Genomic DNA, 16,012 nt, shown 5'->3' on the forward strand with positions numbered 1-16,012 from the left:
TTCACAACCCCAAACCGCCGCGTCGGAACTCCCCACGGTAGTTTCCATTTCCTCGTGGAGCCCGGACGGAATGCTTGTTATATGTTCCATTGAATCCTGTGTATGAGCTCACACTTGGCGGCAGGTCTTTGACGGCTGTGCCCCAGGAGCTTTCTGTGCTGCCGAGAGTGAGAACAAGCTCCTTGCCCTCAGTGAAGAAGGAATGGTCGATCCAGTTTTTGGTGTATGGCTTGCCATCCAACGTTGCATTCTGGATGTAAATATTCTTGTAGGTTGGGTCAAAGTTGATGTTTCTGATGGTGGCCGTCTTCTTTGTTAGTGGATGCTTGATCTTTGCGCTCTCAAAATATGGAGGTATGATCAGATACACATTCTGTCCCGGATTGGGGAACAATCCCAACATGGAGAACGCTAGGAATGAACCCATCGCGCCGCTGTCATCGTTGCCTGGAAGACCGTCGGGCTTCGGAGAGAAATATTTGGGAACATAGAAGTGACTCCGGCGGGCAGATTCCGCAGGGCGACCGGCATAATGGTACTGGAAGACGGTCAAAAATGCTGGCTCGTTGCCAATATAAGTGATTTCCTTGTCATGCAGATAGTTAAGACGCTTGACAAACGAATCTGGTCCACCATAGAGTGCGATTAGTTGAGCTTGGTCGTGAGGAACAAAGCTAAGAATAGTCAGTCAGCAAATTTCTCGTCTTTTCGGCACAACCCTCACACTTACAAGCCATATTCCCAAATGCTACTCTCAAATGTTTCTGGGCCGCTGTTCTGCAGAGAGCAAACGCTCTTTGAGTCCGTGTTACTGCACTTGAGAGGATCCTGGTATCCCCATGTCTTGTTGTGATATCTTGGTTGGAAGAATCCCGTAAATCCAGTATTGGTGCCGTCTGGCAGCAGAGACGGCTGGTCCGCTTTGTACAAGTTATTCCAGTTTCCACTGCTTGCGATATACTTCTCCTGTTCCCCTTTCTTTCCAAGGCCCTTTGCCATTTGTGAGATGCAAAAGTCGTTGTATGCATACTCGATGGTGCGACTGACAGATCTTGTGAGAGTTCCGAATCCCTTGAAGTCAAAGTCTTGGACTGGCACATAGCCCAGCTTATTCCAGGAGTCGATGCCTCCTCTGCCACGGCAGCACCAGTCGAATGGTTCCACCTCGGCATCCTTCTTTACCGCTTCGTACCCCTTGTTCCAATCAATGCCGCCTTCGATGCCTTTAAGATACACATCCGCCAGTACATTATCGGCGTTAGAGCCACCCTGCGTATAGCCTCTGCTGAAAGTCATACGGCAATCTGGCAGCCAGCCATCATGCTCATACGTTGAAATGAGCGAACGCACCATTTGAGCCACGGCCTCCGGATCGAGAATCGTGAGGAACGGAAACTGCGAACGGAACAAGTCCCAGATGCAGTAGAACGAATCGAAATATGGCTCTCCATCATTCCAGAATGGATTTTCTCCCGTGTAGTTCTGCGGATTCACCATGGTCCGGTAAATGCCAGAGTAGAAGTTCCTCACGAAGCTCTCATCAACACCTTTTGCATTAACAGTAATAGGTGATAGCTTTTTTCGCCAGATATTCTGTGCATCCTTGACATGCTTGTTGAAGTCAAACTTTGGTATTTCACTCTCAGCATTGGCACAAGCCTGCTCGCTGCTAATGAAACTGAGTCCAACGCGGGCATACACCGGCTTGTCTCCATTAGCGAAACGCACAAAAGCACCACCGGGCAGGGGGTATCCGTTGATTGAACGGGAAATCTTGAGCTCATGAACATCAGTGGTAGCGCGACTATCAGCGTAGATGCCACTGTCAGCAATATCTGCGCCGTGGAAGTCGGTACAGAAGAACGGCTGGTATTTGCCCTGACCAAAACTAGCAACAAAAATTGCATTGCCAGTAATGCGACCAGTCTTGGGGTCAACTTTTATGGTGCCGTTGTCTTGTCGCGAGTCGGAGAGATCGCTGAGGTCCTGAAGAATGAGCGGCTTGTCGCCAGCAGCAGCTCCTTTGAAGGTGAAGCGGAACAAAGCTGTGTGTTGAGTTGTCGTCATTTCAACTTGAGGTCCACTTTGAAGAGTGATGCCGAAATATCCTGGTTTCGCTTGAACACTTTCGTTGGCAAACTTGCCAAAGCTTACGCGCGTCTTCTTAGGAAAGGCGCAGTTGTTCACGTCGCCACCATTGCATTTGTTATACGGGAACAGCGGGAAGTTCCCCAATGATGGAGAACCACCCGTCCCTGAGTCGTGAAGAACACTGAATCCAGAGACGGGGGCACCATCGAGCGTGAAGCCGCCTTGGTTGCTGCCGCTGTTGGTGTCGGCAACGGCTTTGGCCATGCCGTACGGCAAAGTCGCGCCAGGAAAGACATTGCCTCCATTGCTCGCGCCGATAAGCTGGTCGACGTATTGAAGAGGGTCAAAAGTCTTGCTCTCTTGTGCATTGGATTGTGAAAGAAGTGCAAGGAGAGTGGCGGAAAGCCAGCCAAGGGTTTGCGACTGCACCATGGCTGTCCGAATTACAACTTTGACACTCGTAAACGGATTTTGGTGTTGGTGGTGATGGCCTCAGCCTAGACAGCTTGACCCTCGAGACTGAAACACGACGACAGCACAGATGCGTAGCTTTCATATATAATTACACAAAAGTAACTATTTGATTACCATTTACGGTGAAGCGTCGACATCGTGGCACGGAATGCAAGTGACCAACCACTTTCTCCTCTGCCTCCCAGATGACATTTCCGCCCCAGTCATGTCTACCGGCAATTTCTTCAATGTCTCGATCCGTGCTCGTTCCTGGCTGCAGCTTTGTCGTTGCATCGCGTCGGTCCTCCTGCGGCAAGTTCTGTGCGGCGCGAGCATATTGAACAGTGCAGATCACGATAAGAAGTCGAAGCACCTTACTGGAAGGGTTAGCTTTCTCTGGAGTTGTCTGGCTTGTGCATGCTGCGTGCAACATGGTGGCATCATAAGCTCCGAGGGGGCAAGTGATCATGCATCCACATCAGAGGGTCAAGGGCTAGATTCATTGGAACTCTGATGAATTCACATGATGTACAGTTACATCCTATCAAGTTTGGCTTACGGACGAAGTTGGACCGTTCACAACCCCCAGACATTTGTTATAAACCAACGCAACTTGTACAGTTATCCCTGATAACATCTTTCTATTACCAACGTATGTTCTCATCTGCTCATCAAAAACTTGTCATTTTGAATATGTCAATTGTCTCCTCCGACCCACACATCGGCAATCAACTACGCCCCCCGCGTCTTGGTGTCTCAGTGGCGTCCGGCCATCTCAAGGCATTCAGGGGATTCCTCATGATAGGCTGATGCTGCTGCAGGTGAGATTGGGCAACCAGGGCTTGTTCAGGGGATATTTGCCGCCGGTCGTCGCACCGAAATGCAGTGGCAGGGATGGACCACACCGTCTAATATCGGGACGAAATGACACGAAAAGGATTCTATTGAAGATGTCTGCTGGGTAAATGACGCAGCAAAGGCGGGAGAAACGAGGCCGTAGTTTCTACGGAGTAATAGTTGTTGAATAATAGGAAGGTGGCTCGAGAATGCACAAGCAGTCATACAATGACACGCCAAGTCCTGCATCAAACCGCCGAACCAACACAGGTTTCCGCCACAAAGAGTCTAGTCAAGCCTCCGGCGAATTCTAATTGACCCTCCTCCGAAGCAACCTAAAGCGGGTAAACGAAGCGCAGGTTTTGCTTGTCCGTGAGATCCAAATCTTGGTCATTCAATTGCAGAATCTCACTGCCCGTATCCAACCCCTCGGCCTCAGATCCGCTGCCTTGCATCTCCCCCAGTTCCTGCGCTCGCATTTTATTCTGCTTTACCAGATACCAGCGAATTATGAGGCACATGAGGGGTGAAATGAGCCAGAATGCTGTCATAAACCCCCATGGTAACAAGTATCGGGGTTTGTACTTCTCTTGCCAAAATCTATTGCCACACAGCTGGAATTAGCCCACTTCTCGCTCTTTCGAATGTTTTGTATACATTTCGGTATCAAGGAGTACTTACTCTGGCGAAATCATGTTTGCAACGGACGCTGCGACAATGCAGGTAGACATCAAGCACAGTTTCTTGGTATATCCTGTGGTCGTCGTCCCTGCCCACGCCAACCCCAACAGATAGGACGGTTTGAAGGTTGAGATTTGAGTGCCCACAACAAGGGCAACTTTGTTAGACCAAGGAGCAGCAACCTTTTAACACGTTAGCATTTGGATTTCCCGTTGCGAATACGAATCCTTGCCATGATGATGCCTCCTACAAAGCATGGTATGTATGAAATAGCGCAGGTATATCCGACCCCGAGCTCGGTTTTATACAGCATTGCTGCAGAAACGAGAATAAGAAATGATCCCCAAAGAGGTTTAGCAATGTTGAATAATGCACTTTGAGCTGGGGTAAAGCCAAAGCCAACAAGGATGAGTGGCAGCTGCTGCGAGGTATTATTTGGCAACTCGTTGAAGAACATGTGGGTGCTAAAAGGCGACAGTCAGTCCAAAATCACAAACAGATTCATCACGTAGAGGAAACCGTACATGAATAACCAGCTCTTTATGTCTGTAAAACACTCGCGAACTTGGGGCCACTTGAAGGTCCTGTTCGAAATACCGGAGTGCGTATCGCGAATTATTTTAATAGTTTGAACCTTTTCTTTTTTCGTAAGCCATTTAGCTTCTGAAGGGTTATTCGGTAGAAAGAATATCAAAGGGATCGTCACAAGAAATGTCAATATGACACAGATGATGTGAAGCCACTTCCACGAAGAAATACCGCCGACTAGCCCTGCAGCTTCGTCGTCCTTGATGAGTTTGTACGCAACCATGGTCAAGAGAACATTGGCAAAGCTGCCAGATCCCCACCAGAGGAGTTGTACCCATGGGCTCTTTTTCGGAGGGAAAAACGCCTGATGCAGGACTGTTGTCGACGGAACAATTTGGGATTCGGTCTGTCAGAGTAGAATGAAGGTTAGACCTGTATCATTGCGATTGATTTTGAAATAAAACTCATTGAAGATCAACAACGTACCATGCCAAGCACAAATCGAAGTCCCATCATTTGCTTTCCTGTCTTGACTAGTGGGTGCATACCAAGCAACAGGGCCCAGAGCAATAAAGAGCCGGTGATAAACTGCTTGTGTCCAATGCGTTGCGCAAGCGCAGCACCGGGCCACAACGCAACGAGGTAGCCAGTATAAAAGAGAACAAAAAGATCGTTGTACTCCTTTTTGCTCATCTTGACGTCCTTGAAGATTCCCATGGTACTGGCTTGGGATAGCGTAGACTTGTCAAGATGGATCAAAAAGGCTATCCACCATGTCTGGCACAACAAGAACCAAAAGTTTTTTTGATTCAACCGTCTTTCTTCTCCATGTTTGACGGGCTCAACATCATGCTTGTGCTTGTTGTAAAACAGTGTCGTGTCGTCAATGTCTTTGTGCGTAACAAGATGTACACGTTGTCGTAGCCCAGGCGTTGGACTTGCCTCTGAATTATGTATGTTAGGAGCAGAGCTGTCCGTGTGGTCACCACCCTGGTAAGCTAAGACCTGAACAGTCTGCTTCTCATTCGTAGGCGGCATTTTGGCAGAAAAGTTTGGATGTCTGCTTTTGCTAGTCCCTTGGCCTGAAGTCGCATTTGAGCGACCTTTTATACACCTAGTGTTCGAGTGCTTGTTTTATAGGTCGGCAAATTCATTTCGGCGAAAGATGAGTCCGCATTTTCTTACTGCTGATGAAATGATCAACCAAGCTTGCTTAGCATTTGGCGGGAGCAACCAACATGAAGAAGAAATTGATTCGCTCGACCTCTTGCCGGTGGAGCAGGATTGAAGGGCTAGGTGCGACATCAAGGTGGCGTGTTATGTATAAATTGAAGCTAATCCATGAGTATTAACTAATTATTGGCCGAAACAGGACCCAAACACTACCTATCAAGGTTCCTATGAGTAGACTTGCCTCCCGCGTTCTCTTGCTTTTTTGAGCCTGGTAGGCATTTCCGGTGTTGCTAAAGCCGGTGAGCTCCAATCACCAAATAAAATCTTACATGCTCTTTGATAAGCCGTGTTGCGTCTGCCGTTTTCCAAAAAAATTCCCTGCATCGGATCCAGGCCGAGGTTGTCATGCCCGACGCAATGAAGGAGCCCAACATGGGGCAGAACCAGAAACGAGTTGCTGTCATCGGAGGTAAGACTTGTCAAGCTGACAATTAATGACCTCTTTTAACGCCGCATAGCTGGTATTTTCGGATTGTCTTTGGCGATCGCCCTGCGAAAGAAAGGTAACTCACCCCCTTCCACAACTGACCCCGCAAGGTATGATGCAATCAGACTGAGTGTGAGCAGGGCATATTGTGACAGTTTTTGAACGCAATCGATATGACAAGAATAAATATGAGCCAGAGGACGACGAAAGAGTCCAGGCAGCTTCAGTTGACCTTAATAAAATAGTATGTTGACAACTGGGTTCCTATTTCTGGGTTATCTAACTCCGTAGTTCCGGGCTTCTTACGGAAACAAACTGCACTACCAAAGGCTGGCAATGGAAAGTCGTGCAGCATGGTTGAGTCTGAATGAAGGCTTAGAGGATGCTCTTTTTGTTGGATGTGGTATGCTTCGTGTCCAGCCGTCAGACGAACTCGGAGCCTTAGAGAGGGAGACTCTTGCCAACATGGAACGAGACGGCTTTCGGGACACTCAGTTTGTCAAGAGCAATGTGGACGATCGAAAACGGGCTACTAGCCAGGGATGGTCGGATAAGCTGCTCGATTTTGACATTCCGAACAGCACAGAACATAGAGCCTTTGACGCTGTTTTGGATTCCCTTGGTGGCTTAACTAGATGCAGTGCTGCATGCTACCAGTACTACAAAATGGCTGTCTCTGCAGGTGTAGAATTCATCTTTGGGTCAGAAGAAGGTGCCTTCCAATCATTCATTGAGGAGAATTCTGTTGTGGACGCGTCCAAAAAGAGGGTCGTGGGACTGAAAACAAAGGATGGCAAAAGTCACAAAGCACACGTTGTTGCTGTTGCAGGTATAGCCCTGTCACATATTCGTCCACGAGCTTTTTTATCATGCTAACAAAGAATGCTAACGGAATAGCGGGATCATTTTCAACGCAGCTCCTACCAGAGCTGTCTTATCATCTAGAATCTGCCGCTGGCAGCTTGGTAACGTACAAAATTGACCGGAACAACAAGACTCTTTGGGACAAGTATTCTCCAGAAAACTTTCCGGTCATTACATGGAGAAGTGCCCCACGAGCTTGCGATGGGAAGGATACTGGAACGATTTATGTGTTTCCGAGAACCGAGGATGGCATTATCAAAATTGGCTACCGCGGAGTGAAGGTGCATTCCCCAAGTTGTTCCATTTACAAATACTTTACTAAGCCGTCCTTGTATAGTTTACGAATTTTCAGACGGCCCCTAACGGTGTTCCCTTCACTCAAGACGGCCAATGGTCGATTCCTCTACCATATGAGGACTGCAAGGCTGTTCCACCCCAAGCCGAGGAGGCAATCAGAACCTTCGTATCCATCTTTTTACCAGAGTTTGACGAGGCTGAGTTTTACACGACGAAGTTGTGTTGGTATACTGACTCCCTAGACAACTCCTTCGTTGTAGGTTACTCAACAAAATAGCCGTTGATGGCGTTACCTAACATTCATCACAGATCGATTATGTGCCACATTATGCGGATCAGTCTGTTTTTGTATGCACCGGAGGCAGTGGGCATGGTGCAAAGTTCATGCCCGTACTTGGAGAAGTATGGATTCGCTTTGCAAAGTATCCAAGCGAGACTAACCGCTCTCTCACAGCATGCAGCTGATATCTTTGACAACACTGACCATGCGGAGTCACATATGCGCACCCACTGGCGATGGAGAGAGGATATCCCACGAATAAATGGGTTGGAGGAAGGTCCAGATGGGCCACGCAATATCGGAGGCGGGCCGAAGTGATGCCTACCGGCCGGTGGAAGTAGATTTTGTCGCGGGTGGTTCTTGGTATCATTAGGGACATCCGACGGACCGAAGGTCGAGGTAGTTTTCCAATTCATTTATTGAGTCGTACTCAATATCTGACCCGGGGGAGACTAGACAAGGTTGCCTTTGCCTGCATACGGCGATTTATGTGGCTGAAGCTTGCAGTAAAGAGTTATTATCGAAACAATAGAGTTGCACCATTGTAACAAGTTCTTATTCCCGCCATGTTAAACACGAGAAGTGTAGATGATCTAGTGCGGAGAACCGTACTCACGGACGTATTCCCGAAGTGATCGACGCTGCAGCCGAACAAAGTCGCTTTTCCCAAGCGACGTTACACTCGATCCGTAATGAATCAGTATCGTGTGCCCAGTTGTTCACCCACGCACTAAACAAGTACATTAGCTTCGCAAATTGGAGGTTAATATCCCGTCGGTTTCTTTATTTTCCTATTGTGGAAGGTCAAATGGCAAAACGACAGTTGCTCACAGCGTTCCCCACGTGGTTCTTTGAGGTTGCCGCACCATTCATCATGAAGGGATGTTAAAACTGCATCTCCAAGCAAATGCAGAATGTGTAGAAATGAGTCGCGAGCATCAACCCCGCATGGCCGGAAGTATAATAATAATACATCGAGTTCGTCTCACAGCTGGGGCACATCCCATAGCTAACAGGAGCTTTGAAGAGTTCAGATAGGGTTTCTATCTATGCTAGCAAAATGGTTTCAATCCGTCGACTTACACTTTTGTTCGCCTTTCCTGGTGTGAAGGCAGCATGCCTCAACTCTCGTGATGCAGGTTCGGGTTCACCTTGCAAGCCCAAGTACCGCATCTCGCCAATTGATGGATCAAAGATTGCCCTGCCAACCAAAGAACAACTTGCGTTCCAAGATTACGAAATCGCGGCATTAATTCACTTTGACGTGGCAACATGGCTCGATGTTGACGGATGCAACTATGACCCATCCTTGGTGCCAAATGCTTCCCTATTCAACCCTACATTGCTAAATACGAATCAATGGCTCGACAGCATTACCTCTCTGGGGGCCAAGTTTGCTACAATGGTTGTGAAGCACAATTGCGGATTCACAAGTTGGCCCAGCAAAGTTACATTTGCCACTCGAGATAGCAGCAACAAGATCCGTTACAACTACACAACTGCTGACTCTCCCTTGAAGGGGCTGGATGTTGCCAGGAACTTTGTCAACTCTGCAAAGAAGTACAATGTTGGCCACGGTTTCTACTACAGTGTTGTTGTAAATAACTTCCTCAACGTGCAGCAGTCCAAGGTCAGACCTGGCGAGTTATCCCCTGGTCAGGTTGGGATTACCGATGCTATATACGATGAGATTGTCTTGGCTCAACTTACCGAGCTTTGGAGCAATTACGGAAGCCTTACGGAGGTATGATACATAATCATGTCTGATGAAGGGTGCTTGCTGACAATAATGTCATCCAGATTTGGTTTGATGGTGGTTACAGCGCCACTCAGAAAGACAAAATTCAGAGCCTTCTGCAGGCCAAGCAGCCACAAGCAGTCATTTTCAATGGTTGCGATGTTAACGGCACTTGCGTTTCCCCAAACTCGGGTAGGAAAATTTCGCCTAGCCACAATACCAGAGAGAGGTCTACTAACATACGGTTGATCAGTTCGTTGGATCGGAAATGAGAAGGGTTTGGCGCCTGAGGAGAATTGGTCCACGTAAGCACTGGAAATGGCACCGGTTTCCAATTACTATCACATCAGCTAACACAATACCCTCAGTGGCTTAGCAGACGGTGGTGACCCGACTAGCCCGCACTTTGTCCCTGCTGAATGCGACACAACGCTCCAGACGGAAGGTCGTTGGTTTTTTGGGGTCGGGCAACCTCTGCGCTCAATTGAAGAGATGATTGGTGTCTATCACACAAGTGTTGGGAGAAACTGCCTGCTGGAGCTAGACTTTGCCCCAGATCGCAGTGGGTTGATTCCAGCAGACCATGCCGCCCGGTACAAACAGCTTGGCGACTTCATCAAATCTTGTTACGGGAAGCCCATAGGGAACAACAAGGGCAGCAGTAAGGGTAGAGGTGTTTACCACATGGCCTTTGACTATCCAACTGCTATCGATCGCATCCAGTTGATGGAAGACCAGACCAATGGCCAAGTTATTCGGTCATACAAGGTCTATGCAAAGATTGTAGACATCGGTGGCGTGAACGGTACTTTGGACGTGCCGTGGACTCTTGTCTCCAATGGAACAAGCATCGGTCACAAGAAGATTGACATTTTCGAGAAACCTGTCACCGTAGTCGAGGTGTTGGTGAACTCTACCTATGTCGACGAGCCCAAGTGGAGGGACGTGTCAGTGCATCTATGCGACCAGTTGGTGGCAAAGAAGTAAGACGCCTTAATCGAGGTATTTAGACCTTTGTCTGATGTCAATACTGTCGAGGCAGCAAATAAATACTGAGAGCAATTGCACCGCCTACTCTTACAGTGAAGGGGGGTGGACAACTCCCCAGGCTAGTCAATTTGGCATGTGATAGTGCAGCAGGTTTGCTCACAACTAGAGAACTTTGTCAGACGTTTGTGATTGTCCATGCAAGGGACTACACATACAAGCAGCCAAGTTGCACCAAGCATGCATGGATGGAGACCGCGAAAGTTTATCAATCTCCATGCTGATCCAGGCCAACTCAAGCGAACCATCAATGAGACGGAACGTTATTGTAATCCACCTGGCTGGGAGACTACCTGGGTAAGGTTTTCGTTCCAAACGGCAGTGTTGCATCGCGGGGCTGGCATGTGTTTGGGGCGTTTCGTAAACTTCTTGGCCATGTTTACCCACCTTGTCACTCGTAACCCGCAGCAACTCTAGTTCTCTCCCTGGCTGTTAGTATGAACTCATGACTCAAACATGGCTCGGGAGGTCGGTAACTGTCAACCGCCGATAGGCAGCCAAACTCGCCTAAACCTCCACGGGTTTTGGCCGCCAGGAGACATTACACCCCCGGACTCGGGTCGAATGTCAAATGTGGGGGATTGACGTGTTGTCAGAAGGATTGACTTGACATTGTTAAGCTCCAGGGTCCTCTGGTCTTGGTACATTTTCCGCAATGCCACCGTCTTTGGGACCACCGGGGCAATACCTGACACTTCAGTGTCCACCGATGGGTTCTGTGGGTTCAGGAAGCGGACTGAACATGGAGTCGAATGACGATGTCTGGGGTGGTGTGTTCTCCCGACGCTCCGCATGAGAAGATACAAAAACAGTTGGCTTCGCCAGGCTGACTCCGTGTTCCGTGATTCTCGTACATGTTTGGAGGACAGTATACCACGAAGCCCCAAATGACAGCAATACACTGAGCGACAGTCTTTAGCGCCTCATTACATTATATCTAGCAGACTCCTTCTAGTCTGCGTTGTTGTTGTTCAACAGCTTCACAACTGTGAGTGCCTGGGCTGATGGTTTAGCACCCGTCACCAAGGCTTCACGTTTGTAACCAGCTTGATTGCCGCTGCATCACTGTCTTGTATCACCTTTTAAGAGCACCCAACTCGCCAAACATGCAAGTTACAGTTCTTGTCGGCATTGCCCTTGGGGCGGCCGTCATAGTCATGCTCATCAATAAGATTCAGTTGAGTCTTCGTCACAGAGCAATGGCCAAGCAGCTCGGCTGCAAACCTCCAGTGCAGGCGCCTTCAACTGAGCCCAGCGGCGTCGTCGCCATGTTCCGTGGGGCACAAGCTTCCAAGGAAAAGCGATTCCCTCAGTTTGTCCAGGAGCAGTTCGACAAGTTGAACGAGCGTGAGGGCCGACAAGTTGGCACTTCAACGCTGGTCACGCCATTTTTCAAGAAGATCATCTTCACCTCTGATCCTCAAAATATCCAGGCCATGCTAGCACTGAAGTTCAAAGATTTCGGTTTGGGTGTGAACCGTACTGACAATTTCAGACCACTTCTCGGGAATGGCATTGTAAGTTCTTGCTTCTTTTGCTTGCTGAGACTCTTTGAGAGCGCAATGGACTCACTAGTTGATTTCTCCATAGTTCGCTGCCAACGGCAAGCAATGGGAACACTCTAGAGCCCTTCTCCGACCACAGTTTGTCCGAAGTCAAGTTAGCGATCTCGATCTTGAGGAAGCCCATGTCAAGAACATGATGACAGTACTCGACCGTAACCTCGGCCGCGATAACTGGACTGGCACCGTGGACCTGCAAGTCTTGTTTTTCCGACTCACACTCGACTCTGCAACGGAATTCTTGTTTGGCGAAAGCGTCAATAGCCAGATCGATCTTCAGACCGACATCACCAACAGCGGCAAGGACGACAACAGCTTTGCCTATGCGTTCGATCGCTCACAGTATATTCTGGCCATTGCTGCCCGGTTGGGTAACAACTACTGGCTGATGCACACGCCTGAATTTCACCGAATGGTCGACAGAGTCCACAAGTTTGTCGACTATTTTGTGCAGAAGGCCATGAACAGCAACGAAAAGCAGAAATCGGACCACTACGTCTTCTTGCATGCTCTGTCCGAGCAGACGCAGGATCCTGCTGAGCTGCGATCACAACTCCTCAACATTCTTCTAGCCGGCCGTGATACGACCGCGTCACTCTTGGGCTGGTTCTTCCATACCCTGGCCGATAAGCGGTACGAGCACATTTATAAGAGACTCCGCCAGATTGTGGTTGATGAGTTTGGTACCTACCAAAACCCTCGCGACATCACGTTTGAGAGAATGAAGAGCTGTCAATACTTGCAATGGTGCATCAACGAAGCTCTTAGACTATACCCTGTTGTTCCCATGAACGTCCGCACAGCCCTGACTGATACCACTCTTCCCACGGGCGGTGGCCCCGATGGCCGGTCACCCATCTTCGTGCCAAAAGGCACTGATGTCGGTTACTCGGTATGTTTTACCTTTTCTCCTACCTCAGTACCGTTTCTAAAAGGGCATTTCTTTTTGCTGACATCGTCTACTTGTAGGTATTCATCATGCATCGCCGAAAGGACCTGTGGGGCCAAGACTGCGAGATATTCAAGCCAGAGCGCTGGGAAACTCGAAAACCCGGCTGGGATTATCTCCCCTTCAATGGTGGACCTCGCATCTGTATCGGCCAGCAGTTTGCCCTCACCGAAATTGCCTACGTGTTGGTTCGCATGCTCCAACGGATTGATGCTCTTGATGGTTCTGCTGCTGGTCCTGTCAAGCACGGTTTGACTCTCACCAACTGCCCGGCTGATGGAGTGAAGCTTCGTCTTCACTTTGCCGAATAAATAAGGTGAAAGCTGAGGGGAAAGGGGGGAAGTCACTAGATTGGAGACATGGACCTGGAAGCACAGGAACGGCCCTTCGTTGCAGAATCGGCCATAATGAGATATATGATGGTAGACTAATCTACTTGTAAACTAATGACAGTATGTACATAGGCTCTAGCGGTAGGGTGGTATGGTCTAATACAGAACATCCCCACCACTTACTATGCTTCTCCCAGTCTTGACGGTTGCCAATAACCCCGCTGCATGTAAATCCTGCACGAGCGAGAAGATCATCCCATCGCAACCTTTTGCGGCCATTATGTCAACAGTTGCGGGGAGTACCTCGACATGGTTTGTAATAGCTGAATGATACGGAACTTCTCCGATGGGAACCACCATGTCGGGCGCGCCACTGTAAACAGACAGACGGGAAGTGGAAAAGGGCATCGGCCGAGACGGGCCAGTCAAATACGTATCCCGATACTTTGATGCCGGTGTTCTGGGAACGTACACGAGGAGGTGTTTAGAGCACGTCTCATGGCTCTTTGGCAGTTCCTCGTCGTTGAACCAGTCCATAAATTTGTTCTTTGCAGCCACCAGCTCCTCGATTGTGCTTAAATCACTGTCCCCAAAGCTCCATCTTTGTCGGGGACTTGGGTCAACATGAGGGAGTCTACCATCATGGCCATTTGCATATTCTGCATAGAACCTTTCACGTACAAGTTTGCCCTGTCCCTTTGCCGTAAGTAATTCATAAGTATTATTGAGCAAATCTGGCAAAAGTTGCTCGTCTGGCATCCCCAACCTCCACGACTGCTCCACATTATAGGCCCTTGTGTCAGCGGAAAGAAAATCGGTCAGGTTCTTCACAAACTTGGTCAACATTGCCTCGTACGGGGTTGATGAGGTGTTGGGAAATCCGACGGCCAAGATGGAAGTAGGATATGCATTCCGGAAGGTGATGTTGTCCCGATATAGCGCCTTCGCTGCTGTAGCCCAGAGATGCGGATCTCTAGCAAGAAGACCGGCCGTATCATATTCTGGTGCAAGTGGCATGACGCCGTCCATCAACACTAACCCGTGAGCTGAAGCAATCATAAGCCGGCTTATTCGTTTGCAAGAACTCGTTTATATTACTTACACGGTCTGTTTCCGTAGAGTCCCTGAACCTGACTCGGGCTCCTTATGCTGCCTCCTGTGTCAGAGCCGAGGGTTATGTCTAACCAAGAATACGAGGCTTGTTATACTTGTCAGCAATGGGTGCAAGCGATGTTAGGGACTACACGGTAGCAGACCTTCTCCTGCAGCAGGACCTGTTGAGGACGACGACCCGTCCTGGTACCCATCTCCTCGTGGATTAAACGGGGCGTGATAGTCAACCCAGTCGGCAGTCGCAGTCTCTCCGTTGGCGAATTGACTAGTCTTCATTTTGCCTACGATCACAGCGCCTGCGCCAAGTAAGTTTTGCACTGCTTGAGCGTTCGCTCTGGCAGCCGGGTAATGACTGTACCAGGCACGGTTACCATTGGAAGTCTTCAAGCCTTTCAAGTCATAAATGTCTTTGATGCCAACACGCACACCGGCCAGCGGCTTCTCAGCAGTTGGTTTGAAGTACAAGCGGGACGGGACAGCCACAGCAAGAGATTGGCCGGGGATATTTGCCGGAAGGACTGCGAATACACCATTCCCGTCCGGAATGCAGGTCTCACTGAATGAACCTTGCGTATCGGCATACAGCCGATATGCTTGGAAAAGGTGTCCTTTCGAGGACACAAAGTACGGGCCGTTGGGAAGGGAGGAGCTGACATTTCGAGCATGTGCTTCGACACAACCCCTTAATTCTCTGTCACACACTTGGTTTTGGCCTCCAGTTGTATCCTGCACAAATACGCCTGTGGGTTAAATTAGCAGGCAGCTTTACTTGTGCTTGAGCTTTTACTCTTGTCTTCTTGCAGCCAGAGCGCCAAGGAGCAATCACCAAGTTATGAAGATAGACTCACTGTGAAGGAATGCATCTTGGAAAACATCATCGGCGCGAGAAAAGTTAGCGGCCAACCTTCTCAACTCATTTCCCTCTAATCTGCCCTCTCTGTTTGTGACAACTGTGATGGGCACAAGATTGAACTCGCTGGCGTTGGAGCTACTCGGTGGCAGCGCAATGACACCAACTGAACGAGGTGGCACATAATAATGTATTCCATTCAGCTTTAGTGTCAGGCCAGTAAATTGAAGCTGCTGCTCAGTTGCTGATGAGCCAGCCGACAATAATGCGGCCACCAAAATGAAAAGTTGCCAATATGGTATTTGCAGCATGTTTGTCTGTACTAGTGAATGCCAGTCAGTATAAGGGCCATAAAACGTGTCTACCAAAACACAAAAGGGGTCGCAAATCACACCATGAGTTTGGAGATTTCTACATGATTTTCCATTGAGGCACATATAACCATTTCCATTAGAAGACTTCACTCACATTTGTTTAAACGCCATTCTTCGTCGCCTAGCTGCACTGGATACTGGCGGATCAAGAGCTCCACAGAGCTGAGGACCCTGAGAGACAGATGCACCCTGATGTTCTGCAGATCCTTGGAAATAGATTACGCATGGTGAAAGAGGATTAGACAACCTTAATACTATAAACTCGTTGTTGGGAGATAAGCAACTTCCGAAGCCCTTCTGAAAGCGAGACTGGGATGCCAAATCGGGATTCTTGGCTGTGGGTAGTAACAATGTGA

At 48.8% G+C, this 16,012-nt stretch overlaps 6 protein-coding genes across 6 annotated transcripts; 3 read left to right on the forward strand and 3 right to left on the reverse strand.

Annotated features, from left to right (window-relative positions):
- Window position 1: 1 nt before the first annotated feature.
- VFPPC_11262 (alpha-1,2-mannosidase subfamily) lies at window positions 2-2,523 on the reverse strand (the record flags this gene model as incomplete). Its single annotated transcript, XM_018289502.1, has 2 exons — window positions 2-674; window positions 731-2,523. The coding sequence occupies 2 exons, from the start codon at window positions 2,521-2,523 to the stop codon at window positions 2-4; spliced, it is 2,466 nt and encodes an 821-aa protein (XP_018136655.1).
- A 1,193-nt stretch (window positions 2,524-3,716) lies between these two features.
- VFPPC_11261 (allantoate permease) lies at window positions 3,717-5,628 on the reverse strand (the record flags this gene model as incomplete). The annotated part of the gene is made up of 5 exons (XM_018289501.1): window positions 3,717-3,981; window positions 4,063-4,244; window positions 4,313-4,526; window positions 4,587-4,996; window positions 5,077-5,628. 5 exons carry the CDS (start codon window positions 5,626-5,628, stop codon window positions 3,717-3,719), a joined length of 1,623 nt encoding a protein of 540 aa, XP_018136654.1.
- A 540-nt stretch (window positions 5,629-6,168) lies between these two features.
- Window positions 6,169-8,009, forward strand: VFPPC_14895 (FAD dependent oxidoreductase; the record flags this gene model as incomplete). The annotated part of the gene is made up of 8 exons (XM_018292663.1): window positions 6,169-6,232; window positions 6,282-6,326; window positions 6,391-6,494; window positions 6,542-7,079; window positions 7,148-7,395; window positions 7,452-7,667; window positions 7,721-7,813; window positions 7,866-8,009. The coding sequence occupies 8 exons, from the start codon at window positions 6,169-6,171 to the stop codon at window positions 8,007-8,009; spliced, it is 1,452 nt and encodes a 483-aa protein (XP_018136653.1).
- Window positions 8,010-8,751: 742 nt separating this feature from the next.
- Window positions 8,752-10,416, forward strand: VFPPC_16971 (alpha-L-fucosidase; the record flags this gene model as incomplete). Its single annotated transcript, XM_018294723.1, has 4 exons — window positions 8,752-9,435; window positions 9,492-9,621; window positions 9,683-9,734; window positions 9,798-10,416. The coding sequence occupies 4 exons, from the start codon at window positions 8,752-8,754 to the stop codon at window positions 10,414-10,416; spliced, it is 1,485 nt and encodes a 494-aa protein (XP_018136652.1).
- A 1,166-nt stretch (window positions 10,417-11,582) lies between these two features.
- VFPPC_11258 (cytochrome P450 family protein) lies at window positions 11,583-13,298 on the forward strand (the record flags this gene model as incomplete). Its single annotated transcript, XM_018289500.1, has 3 exons — window positions 11,583-11,993; window positions 12,067-12,930; window positions 13,008-13,298. The coding sequence occupies 3 exons, from the start codon at window positions 11,583-11,585 to the stop codon at window positions 13,296-13,298; spliced, it is 1,566 nt and encodes a 521-aa protein (XP_018136651.1).
- A 177-nt stretch (window positions 13,299-13,475) lies between these two features.
- Window positions 13,476-15,593, reverse strand: VFPPC_16970 (glutamyl-tRNA(Gln) amidotransferase; the record flags this gene model as incomplete). Its single annotated transcript, XM_018294722.1, has 4 exons — window positions 13,476-14,365; window positions 14,422-14,517; window positions 14,576-15,172; window positions 15,281-15,593. The coding sequence occupies 4 exons, from the start codon at window positions 15,591-15,593 to the stop codon at window positions 13,476-13,478; spliced, it is 1,896 nt and encodes a 631-aa protein (XP_018136650.1).
- Between the last annotated feature and the right edge of the window lie 419 nt (window positions 15,594-16,012).

The sequence above is a fragment of the Pochonia chlamydosporia genome (genome assembly GCF_001653235.2).
Source record: "Pochonia chlamydosporia 170 chromosome Unknown PCv3seq00017, whole genome shotgun sequence".
Classification (NCBI taxonomy): domain Eukaryota; kingdom Fungi; phylum Ascomycota; class Sordariomycetes; order Hypocreales; family Clavicipitaceae; genus Pochonia; species Pochonia chlamydosporia.